This window comes from Carassius auratus, unplaced genomic scaffold, assembly GCF_003368295.1.
Source record: "Carassius auratus strain Wakin unplaced genomic scaffold, ASM336829v1 scaf_tig00038797, whole genome shotgun sequence".
Lineage (NCBI taxonomy): Eukaryota > Metazoa > Chordata > Actinopteri > Cypriniformes > Cyprinidae > Carassius > Carassius auratus.
In genome coordinates, this window is record NW_020526467.1 from 25,785 (window position 1) to 37,455 (window position 11,671).

General features: G+C 33.7%; 2 protein-coding genes across 2 annotated transcripts; both read left to right on the plus strand.

Annotated features, from left to right (window-relative positions):
• Positions 1–223: 223 nt before the first annotated feature.
• On the plus strand, positions 224–8,373 carry LOC113083545 (adhesion G-protein coupled receptor G2-like). The gene is made up of 18 exons (XM_026254593.1): positions 224–278; positions 1,807–2,058; positions 2,196–2,270; positions 2,655–2,735; positions 2,843–2,971; positions 3,177–3,242; positions 3,476–3,544; positions 3,679–3,850; positions 4,220–4,379; positions 4,499–4,633; positions 4,971–5,075; positions 5,164–5,206; positions 5,503–5,603; positions 5,788–5,867; positions 6,295–6,560; positions 6,666–6,753; positions 7,965–8,260; positions 8,327–8,373. The coding sequence occupies exons 1-18, from the start codon at positions 245–247 to the stop codon at positions 8,371–8,373; spliced, it is 2,199 nt and encodes a 732-aa protein (XP_026110378.1). The 5' UTR covers positions 224–244.
• A 1,639-nt stretch (positions 8,374–10,012) lies between these two features.
• LOC113083546 (DNA repair protein RAD51 homolog A-like) lies at positions 10,013–11,421 on the plus strand. Its single transcript, XM_026254594.1, has 5 exons — positions 10,013–10,040; positions 10,661–10,755; positions 10,837–10,974; positions 11,050–11,167; positions 11,255–11,421. Exons 2-5 carry the CDS (start codon positions 10,666–10,668, stop codon positions 11,419–11,421), a joined length of 513 nt encoding a protein of 170 aa, XP_026110379.1. The 5' UTR covers positions 10,013–10,040; positions 10,661–10,665.
• The last annotated feature ends 250 nt before the right edge of the window (positions 11,422–11,671 follow it).

Genomic DNA, 11,671 nt, shown 5'->3' on the forward strand with positions numbered 1-11,671 from the left:
GCCAGAAAGAAGAAGATGTGCACTTTGTTGTTTTGTGACTATAACATTTTGAATAAATAATTTGAATTAATCATTACACACTAAATGATGTTTGTCATCCCATGTGTTCTTCTGGTTGATTTGCATCCAGAGATGTGATTAACAAGAACAGAAAACCACAGGGGGAGGGAAGATACATGCAAAAATGCAATGCAAAATTGCTACATGCAAAATTATGTACCATCTATATTTGATGAAATGACAGATGTATTTGGAAAAACTCAATGACTCTTCAGCAGGTAAGAATTTCATTCCAGTTATTTTATATTTTTGTCCATGTTGGGTTTCCAAAAGAACCTTTCAGTCAGCAGTTCTTAAAATGAATAAATAAATACATTAATAAATAACATTTTGAAATTCTAAAGAATCTTTTATTACTACAACGAACCTTTTGTGGAAAGGTCAATGCATAGATGTTAAAAGTTCTTCCTGGAACCATAGATGGCAGTATAAAAAGAGTATAAATGAAAAATAATTGTGATTCAGTAAAATATTTTTATACTTTTGTTATATTCTGGTTTAGTCTTTAAATTGATTTAGCTTTTTCTAATGTCCTTAATTCAGTTTGGATAGCAGTATCTGCTTAATGTACAGTTCTGCTCATAAATTTACATGCACTGTAAAAATTGTTTGAGCTATCTAATAAAAAAATATGGTAAAAATATTACACCTCATTTTTTTTTTTTTTTTTTTTAAGGATTTATTTTTTTAATGTAATCTACCCAAATAAATCATTTAAATTTTTTAAATTTAAATTAAATTAAAATAAAATAAAATATATGTTCCATCAAAATGTAGAATTCTTATGTGGGCATATGGTTCATTCACAGTCTAATTTTTTCCAAAAACATGCCTGTATACATACTTTATTGTAAAGTACTATAATGAAGTTTGAATCAGTTAGAAAAAAAGTGAAAGAAAGAAAGTGAAGTGACATTCAGCCAAGTATGGCTCTGCATTTAACCCATCCAAAGTGCACACACACAGAGCAGTGAACACAAACACACACACTGTGAGCACACACCCGGAGCAGTGGGCAGCCATTTATGCTGCGGCGCCCGGGGAGCAGTTGGGGGTTCGATGCCTTGCTCAAGGGCACCTAAGTCGTGGTATTGAAGGTGGAGAGAGAACTGTGCATGCACTCCCCCCACCCACAATTCCGTCTGGCCCGAGACTAGAACCCACAACCCTACGATTGGGAGTCCAACCCTCTAACCATTAGGCCACGACTTCCCATAATCAGTTATTATTTGTACTTATTTTTCATCTTTATTCATGCCAAACCAGCTTAGGTAAACTTGTTTCATCAAAATATAGAACAACAACAACAAGAAAAAAGACATAAAATATCCACCTTATTTTGCAACACGGAAGTAAGCTATTTTCTTTGAATGTGTGAGACATTAGTCAATACAGGTAAATTACTAGAATAACAAAGCGCTGTCAATGGTAAAACTATTTGCGCTGTGCGTTTAATTACAAACGTCTGTAATATAAAGCAGCATAACAGACTGTTTTTGTACAGCTAAAATAATAGGAAAGTAACCTGGAGCTCTGCATGATTTTATCTTGGTAAACAGTTGTGGGCAGTTATCTATATGTCATAATCTATACTTAAAAATGACAGGAAAATATGCGTCATTAAAAAACGTTTTATTCCTTTTTGGGATTTTCCAAAGTGTTCCCAAATGAAAGTTGCTCACATTTGCATTTGAGTTTAAAAGTGAAACACAGTGTATTTCATGTCTTACATTAAGCTTCTTGTAGTTTTTCAGATGTTATTGAGGAACCTTAAGATCCTGTCTGGGATGAAGTGGAACATTTGTGGCCTCCTGCTCATTTTACCTGCCCTCCTCAGCATTTCCACAGAAAGAGAGAGTAAATGTAAAAAGGAAGATGGCAAACATTTATGTATTACTCCTGGCATGATGGAAAAAAAACAAAATCAGGCTGGAACTGATATGGAGATGGATATGTTTATACTGGGTGATGATGGTTTCATGGGATACATGAAAACAGGTGATTCAAATCACACACATTCAAGGATTGAGAATTAAATTATTATGACACTGAATGTATAGTGTGTATGTTGTTACTGCATAACATAAAAATTACATTTTGGTGTCCAAATTCTTTATCATTTGTCTTTTAAATAGGTAAATGTATTAATGGTACATGGGACCCAAAGGCGAGCCAGTCTACTATTCTGTGCAATTCTAGTGGATCATCAGGTGAGGAGAAACCCAATGTAGCCTAAACAGCATTTTAAAAGAGAGAAAGTTTCTACTAACGTTCCTTGAAAAAATTTGTTTTTAAATGTTTTTATCTTGAAAACCTAAATCTTCTGTGCTGTTAATTATAAAATGTTATTTCTACCAGAGGATAAAATATTAAAAAAGTTAATTGCAAGTGTGTCACAATTCTTATGTTTTTGTTTAGTTTTTTTACTCACAATTGTGAGTTTATATTTCACAAATGCAAGTTAAAAAACATTTTTATTTTTATTTTTAATTCTGGAACTCACAATTCTGAGAAGAAAGTTCAGAACTGTACGAAATAACCTTTCATTGAAACAGGTTTATTGTTAATAACATGTCTATTTTTTTGTCTTTCAGTAACAACAAAACCAATCAACATGATTGTCTTTTCGTATGAAGAAAATACAGCTTATACAGAAAGCTTGTTTAACAACAGTGGTGGGTTTGAACATATCTGGACTCTTTCCTCTCTTGGACTTTGTTTTGCATGGGCAACCCTTTTTTAAACCCAGAGTAACCTTGTTTTCTAACCTGTTGTTTTGCAGACTATGGTGTGATTTTATCAAGATACTCACCATACAATCTCAGCATAAACAGAGCTGTTATACCCACATTTGTCTGTTTAATTGAAGGGAATTGCACAAATATTACTTTGAACACTTGGATTAATCAAGGTGAATGAAGAGATCTTTTATGTTCCTTTTATTCATTTGGTAGCCTGTGATTTTAGAAGGGTATGAAAACAATATAATCCTTGGGTTTCTTTAAACTTTAAATGTCCAGTGTCAAATTTATTCACTATATATTTGCTATATTACAAGTGTTTTGCTTTATGCAGATCAGATATCTAATAGTATGTTTTTGTTCTTTTTATCAAAGAATGTAACTGGACTAACAAAACCACAGAATATTTTGAATACAAAAGTGAGGACAATTCTAAAAAATGTAAGTGTTATATTAATATTAAAGATATATTAGACTAATAAAATAATTCTGTAATTCCCGTAAATGGAGTGGTAAACCAATATGTTGTAACATAGTCAGTGACAGATTTGACAGACATTTTAACACTAACCTCATAAAGTATTTGCATAGTATATATGGAATATTACAGTTGTATTATTTGCATAGCTTGTAATATTGTTCTTTGTGTGTGTGTGTGTGTGTGTGTGTGTAAGCATGTCAAATGACCTGCCTGAATGTGATAAGGTTATGTGAGATTTCAGAATATGATCCCAGCTGTAGCGGTAAGAACGTGGTACAATATGTCTATTTTTGCTTTATTCACTTCCAGAACAAATGTGTGATTAACCCCAATGCTGCACATCGCTCTTACTTATTCCCTATTTACATAGTTATCATTTTTATGTATTTTTCACAGATGATAATTCAGGTGATGAAGATAAAATAAACAAACTTGGGATCTTTAATAAAACTGCAACTTGTTATAAGTGTGGAAGTCCTTTTCAAGTTGTGGAAACAATCCCTTTACCCGATGAATTATCAAAACAATTCAATGCTAATGAAACAGAGACAGATGCTGAGACAGCTGCGTAAGTACTCCTTTAAACATGTGATTGAAGTCTAGTAAGGTTTATAGTGGTAATATCTGTTAAATAGGCATCAGTGTATCTTATAATTTGCAAACCTTAGCATGCAAACATTGCAATCCATATTTAGGAAGCTTTTTATAATTTACTGAACTTGATAATGTATCTGACGGATGCACATGAGAAAAGAACACACACACACACACATATATATATATATATATATATAGGTGATAACAGATTTTGTCACAGGGGATTTTTCTCATCTAACCCATACTGTATGTTGTGCCTGATGTTTCAATATTGTAGAATGTAGTCTTATTAGAGATATTATCACAACAACGACACAAATATTTTTTTTATTTTGTTCAGTGGGGCAATGAAAAATCTCTCCAGTCTGCTGTCTTTTATGGGGAATTTGACCATTGCCTCTGTATCTATGGGTAATGTTAAAGGGGTTTTAAAGAAAATTCAAAGTGAGTCCAAAATCACAACATCCTACTTCATCTACTCTTCAACAACTGGCATCAGAGTAAGTAGACGGGTGATTTCAAACATACACACATTTTTCTTTAACTTTGCATGACAAAAACTTTTGTCTCTTAAAAACATGACATGTACCTCAGAATGGAAATCTCGGTATTTTTACAGGTTTTAGATGATGTTGCTGTACTGGAGAAATATCCCAACGCTTTCGGTATTCCAGCGGAAGCAGCTAACAAAGCGCTCAACCAAAGTGCAGGAAGCGCTTTTATGGGTGTTTTCCGCTTTCCTAACATGTCAAAGGTATAAAGAAACATCAAAAATGGACTAAGTCAAGCATTAAATGATGTGTGATTTTACAAAATTATGCATATCTTTATTAATAAAAAGTGGTTTAAAATAATAATAAAATATGATAATAATCCTGAATATCCTGAACAATTAGATATATAGGGAATTATTAATTTTTTTTTGCCTTTTTCTGAAACCGAGACGTTTTACTGACATTGGTCTTATTTGCATCTCATTTTATTTTATATGTGATGTAAATCACATGATGTTTCTATATAGAAGTCTGATTCTATTGCTCAGTAATTAAACAAAACAAACCCAAACAATCCTCTATCATTTTTGTTTTAAGGATGCAGAGAATAGTACGGTTTTGAATGATGAGGTTTATGCCATCGAAATGGGGACAAAAATTTCAAATCTGAGTGACCCCATCAGCTTGACATTCAAATATCAGGTATTCAGATGTTTGGGAAAAAGTATTTCTAGTAGTGTAAAATGCATCTGAATCTTATTTTGTTAAATTCTGATGTATTTCTCTGCAGGAGACTAAGGAAACTCCGGTTTGTCACTCATGGGATGGAAGCGGTCTGTGATGCTCTTGTGTTTTTTCTTTTTTTATTTGTGCATGTTTTTATAGCAGATATTTAAATATTATTTAAAAAATGTCACAAAAAATAATACACTTTCATTTTTCATATCACAGAGAGCTAAATTTCAATGTTGGCATTCGTACTTGAGCAAATTTAAGAGAATTGGTTAAAAGTTTGAATCTTTCGGCCCATGCTGCTGATGAAAGCATAATGTCAGTTTCATTAAAACCTCTAATCAAATCAAATCAAATCTAATCTAATCAAAACTGACCAGTCCCTCCTTTTTTTCAGGAAATAAGCCAAACTGGACAACTGAAGGGTGCAATACCACTAAAGGAGGAACCAATGTAACATGTCAATGCAATCATTTGACTTTCTTCGCTGTGCTTATGGTAGGTTTTCCTGTTTCCTTATGGCATCTGTTCAGTTGAGCTGGAGTGCGAGTGTATATTAAGTATTTGCACCTTCAGATTTATGTTTATTAATCAGTGAAATCATTTCACAACAGATGTTTTGTGGTTATTGAATCCTTAATGTTGCTAATGTCCTGTGTAACTAAACATGGTTTTAATACAGATCTCTCCAGACATAACCATTTCTGAAAGCGACCTCACTGCTCTCACCTACATCACTTACATCGGCTGCGGCCTCTCCTTGTTTTTTCCTGTCCATCGGGCTCTTCATGCACTTCCTCATGAGGTGAGACACACCAATTATGATTCTGGAATTGTTTTTCAAAGAAGTGATCAAATAAACCACGGTTTACACTAAATATCAATCACCACGACTGTTTAACATTGATAATAATAAGAAATGTTTCTTGAGCAGCAAATCATCATATCAGAATGATATCTGAAGGATCATGTGACACTGAAGAATATTCCAGAATATTCCTTTAATGATGGGTCTAATTTGGATGCAACATGACTGTAAAATTAAAAACCTGGCTTAAAATTATGGTTTCAAGTTTAAATTAACTTTATTATCAAAGCTAATCCTTAATTGTTTTAATTCACAATGTCTGGCTCTTTGATTTCAAGGTTCAAAAATGGATTGAACATTTTAATTGCCTTTTAAATGTAGGAGAGTGAAGGCCACTGATTCTATCCGTGTGCTGATTAATCTCTTTGTGGCGCTGTTCCTGCTCAACGTGGCCTTCCTGTCGAATGAGTACGTAGCACGTATGAAGGACGTCAACGCCTGCAAGATCATGGCTGGATTCATGCACTACTGCTTGCTGGCCAGTTTCAACTGGTTTGCGGTGGAGGCTTTTCACCTCTGCCTGCAGATGGCCAAACACTCAGTCACCATCAAACATTACATGATCAAGATCTCTGTGGCTGGTTGGGGTGAGTACAAAAACCTGTTCAAGTACTGTAAGTGCTCAGATTATCAATGATGAGTTTGAAGGCTCTTTCTTATACTATAATTGCATTGTCAACAATTTGTTTCAGCTCCTCCTGCTCTTGTTGTCAGTATCATTTACGTCTTGGGCAAATATGGTGAGCAGACCATAAAAACGGAGACGAGCAACGTAACTATGTAAGTGGACTCCAAAATATGATGAGATGAACTTCCAAAAATATAATAGCAGCCATATAATGTTGTGCATGAAAACCTATTAATGGAAAAAGCTTCTTTAGATAATAAAATGTTCTTCACACTAAAAAACTATTAATTTTACTAAAGCCAAAACTTTGTAAAATATTATTTTGAAGAAAAAAAAAAATATATATACTGTTTAAAAGTTGTAAAAGCAATAAAATACACTGTGGTAGTTGGAGACATAGTGGTCTTTAGTCAAATTAAAAAGTGCAACACTCATTCTACAGACATAAATGCAATATTATTTCTTTAAAAACAATGACTTTTGCTGACTTCAATGCCTTTATCAGATATCAGAAACATTATTTATAAAGGAATAGTTTACCTAAACATGAGTATTTTGTTGGAAATGTATTCACCCTCAGGCCCTCCAAGATGTAGATGAGTTTATTTCTTCCTTGGAACAGATTTGGAGAAATTTAGCATTGCATCAATTGCTCACCAATGGATCTGAATGGGTGCCGTCAGAATGGAAATTCCAAACAGCTGATGAAAACAATCCACAATTACTAATCAACACCATTCCAGATGATCAATTAACATCTTGTGAAGTGAAAAGCTGAATGTTTGTAAGAAACAAAACCATCATTAAGGTGTTTTAACTTTCAACCATCAGTTTCTGGACAAAATATAATAATGCTTTCCCCAATAAAAAGCCCGGATGTCATCTCACTTCAGAATCCACTAACATATTTGTTTAGAATTGTTTCTAACTATTTGTACAAGTAAATTGTGCCTTATCTGTGCATATATCTCTCCTGATTCAGACTAAATTAATTTTTCACTGGAGAAAGCAATATTATGGATAGAGTCATACAGTATTTAGCCAGAAGTAATGGTTTAAAGTGACAAATCTCTTAATAATGGATTCTTACAAACATGCAGATTTTCACTTCACTATGTATTAATTGATGAACTAGAGCAGTGTTGATTACTTGTGGATTATTGTGATGTTTTTATCGGCTGTTTTAGACTCTCATTCTGACGGCACCCATTCACTGCAGAGGATCCATTAGTGAAAAAGTGATGTAAGCTAAATTTCTTTAAATCTGTTCCTATGAAGAAAAAAATAGTAAGTGGGTGTGAGGGCGAATATTTGTCTATGTAATTTTGTCAGCTTTAACCATCTGCACTTTTTTCCCGTGCAGGTGCTGGATTTTAGACTCTAATATCCACTACTATGTGAACATCGGTTATTACTGCCTCATCTTCATCTTCACCTTCAGCACCTTCGTTGTGGTGCTGCGATGGCTCTCCATGCTGAAGTTCAGCAAGCTGAACAAGGCTGGAAAGGTGAAGCGCTCAGGAACCGACACCACTGACATCACCACCATCCTGGGCCTCTGCTGCATGCTGGGACTCACCTGGAGCTTCGCCTTCTTCAGCTACGGAGCAATGCGTCTGCCCTCGTATTACATATTCACCATCCTGAACTCCTTCCAAGGTGAGAGCATTACTGCAGCTGAATTTAAATGCATACATTTTAAATTATAATTTTATTAACTTTTAGGGATACTCTGGCAAAATATGACCTCAAAGCTGACAGACATGGATTAAGCCTTAAAGTCCAGAAGATTTTATGTAATGTGATATGTTATTCAATCTAGAGCTATATATTGTATTATATTATATTATAATACACTTAAAACATGAAACAAAATTCCGGTTTGTGTTAAAATGTCTATTACTTATTTTTATTACTTACTTATACTGGTCAAAAGTTTGGGGAAAATATGATTTTTTTATGATATTTTTAAAAGTTAGTCTCTTCTGCTCACGAAGACTGCATTTATTTGGTCAAAAATACAATAAAAACAGTAATATTGTAAAATATTGTTACAATTTTAAATAGCTGTTTTCTATTTAAAAATGTTTTAATATGTAATTTATTCCTGCGATATATCGTTCTAATATGCATTCTTATATACACAGATTTATTTCTTTTCACAAAAATATTAAGCAACAACAAATGCTTTCAACATTTATAATAAGAATAAATGTTTCCTGAGCAGCAAATCAGCATATTTGAATGATTTCTGAAAGCTCGTGTGACACTGAAGACTGGAGTAATCTTTGCATCACAGGAATATATTGCGTTTTAAGATTTATTCATATAGAAAAAGTCATTTTAAATTATAATAATACTTCACAATATTACAGTTTTAGTGTGCACATAAGAGGCTTCTTTAAAACATTAAATTATTTTTTTAATATAATAGGCCTATAAAACATGCATAAAATAATATGCATTTTGTGTATGTTTTTTTAGGATTTTTCTTGTTCATATATTACTTGAAAGCAAGCACCCTCTTTGGAGACTCGGCGCCTTCAGAGGAGAGTGTCACGACTGAAGAAACTGTTTACAGAAAATCCATACGAAGACCTAGCAACAGAAGACACCAAAAAAATTATCTGACTGTATACATTTGAAATGACCTGTCTATTGATATTTTACCTTCATTTGTATTATAAAAGTGAGTCAATTCAATGCAAATTATTTCCCTGTCACATATGCAGCTCTTTTTTTGAACTCTTCAGAATTTAATAATTTGTACTCTTTTCAATTCATGAGTTTGAACTGATTTTAATTGCGCAACAGGAAGTTGAATTGACAGCTTAATTGCATTTTAAAGAAATTCAAAGTAAAGGGAGCAAATAAAAATAATTATATATAATAAATTTAATAAATAGTATGTTATCATTTTTAACCAGTTCGTCTGTCAGTAAATTCTTGTATTTTTTTTTTATATAAGTAGTTTCTATAGGTCTACAAGTTTAACTTTCTATTGTGTTTCCTTCCCTGTATGCATTTTACTGAAGATGTCACATAAACTCGTAATAAAATAACACTGTAAACCTACAGAGACTATATGTAGCAAAATAAATTCTTTTTTTTACAGATAATATATGAAAACCATGTTATGCAAAATATAAAAACATTTTGAATAGCGGGTATTATTCTAAATTTCCTCACACATCGAGTTTTTAGACACAGGCGTATTTTTACCGTTGTAAATGGCCTCACAAATCGGATTTTATTCATATAAATATATTTAATTAAACCCCAAAATAAAACAAATTTGTATTTTGAGTTTTCGAAAGTGCGATGACGGGATGTCGTCATGACGTCGTGACGTGACCTTACGGCGGCACGCGGGAAAATTTAGTTTGAACTGGAAGTGGAGCTTAGCGGGTGAGTGGCAAAACAATAATCACGATTGAAGGTTTAATTCATGAACTAATTACACGTCTACGTGAATATTTTGGAACATTTATATGGATTTTAGTGTGTGATCATGTCTGTACACTACATGGAGTGTCGATTAGATTAGATGTGTGTTTATGTGTATGTTCTGCGGGGTTTCTAAGACAAGACTGATTCATAAGTTTTATTAGCAATGAACTCGTCAATAGTTGTTGATTTTGTTTAGTTAATTTACGATTTATCCTTCTTATTTTTAGAAAACACTGTGTTCGATTGTAATACCATGGTAACTTGCTTGTTTTCCTGCGTAAAACAATGCTGTATATCAAAATACTGTGGTGTTACCATCACTGTATGTCTTTTTACCGTGTTATTACAAATTAGTGTTTTAAATTATACATAGATAACATGTCCAGACATGTATTATATCGTGTTTTCTTAAGATACTTTTTTTTTTTTTTTATTTTTTTTTTTTGTGAACGCTAGTCTAATCGTTCCAGACCTCTGGAAAAGTCATTAAAACATTATTATTCCAACTGAATCTGAATTTGGTTTATAGACCAAGTGAAACAACCAAAGTTTTTAACCAACTTTCACTCAAATTGTTAAACTGACAATGTGTCGTGTGTTATGAAACAGCAAATATGGCTATGAGGAATGCTTCTCTGGTGGAGGTGGAGGCAGATGTAGAGGAGGAAGAACATTTTGGGCCGCAACCGGTTTCACGTTTGGAGGTACGGTTGCTGTTGTGGATATAAACACAAATGCTCTTTCAATATGTTTTCATGGTGCTGATGTTGTAAATCTCTCTGCAGCAAAGTGGCATCAGCAGCAGCGACATTAAGAAGCTGGAAGATGGTGGTTTTCACACCGTGGAGGCCGTAGCGTATGCGCCCAAGAAAGAGCTGCTGCACATCAAAGGAATCAGTGAAGCCAAAGCCGACAAGATCCTGGTGAGACGTTCAGAAATGCCACTTCTGTATTTAGCGATATGAACAAACCTCTAATTATTTGTTTTAACCAAACAGACAGAGGCTGCTAAGATGGTTCCTATGGGCTTCACCACAGCGACGGAGTTCCACCAGCGCAGAGCTGAGATCATCCAGATCTCAACAGGGTCCAAAGAGCTTGATAAACTCCTGCAGGGTGCGACACTGAACTCTCTGTCTAATAATAATCTACTGTGTGCTGTAAAGATTGAAGATTGAATCTTTGTGTATCTGTGTTGTGCAGGAGGAATCGAGACGGGGTCCATCACTGAGATGTTCGGCGAGTTTCGCACAGGAAAGACACAGCTGTGTCACACACTGGCCGTCACATGCCAGGTAAAATATATTTTTCCTCTCTTTTTTTTTTTAAAAAGTTTCAAAGAATACTGTTATTCAGCCATGACACATTAAACCGCTCAACACTGAAAGTAAACATATTTATAATGTTACGAAAGATTTATATTTCCAATATACCACAGTTTCCACAAATGTATTACGCAGAACAACTGTTTTTAACGTTGATAATAATGATAATAACAAATCAGAAGGATTTCTGAAGGATCATGTGACACTGAAGACTGGAGGAATTCAAGATTGAAGATTTGTGTGTGTAACAAACTTGGTTATATGGAGAGCATATGACCAGCAGTGAAATGTAAGC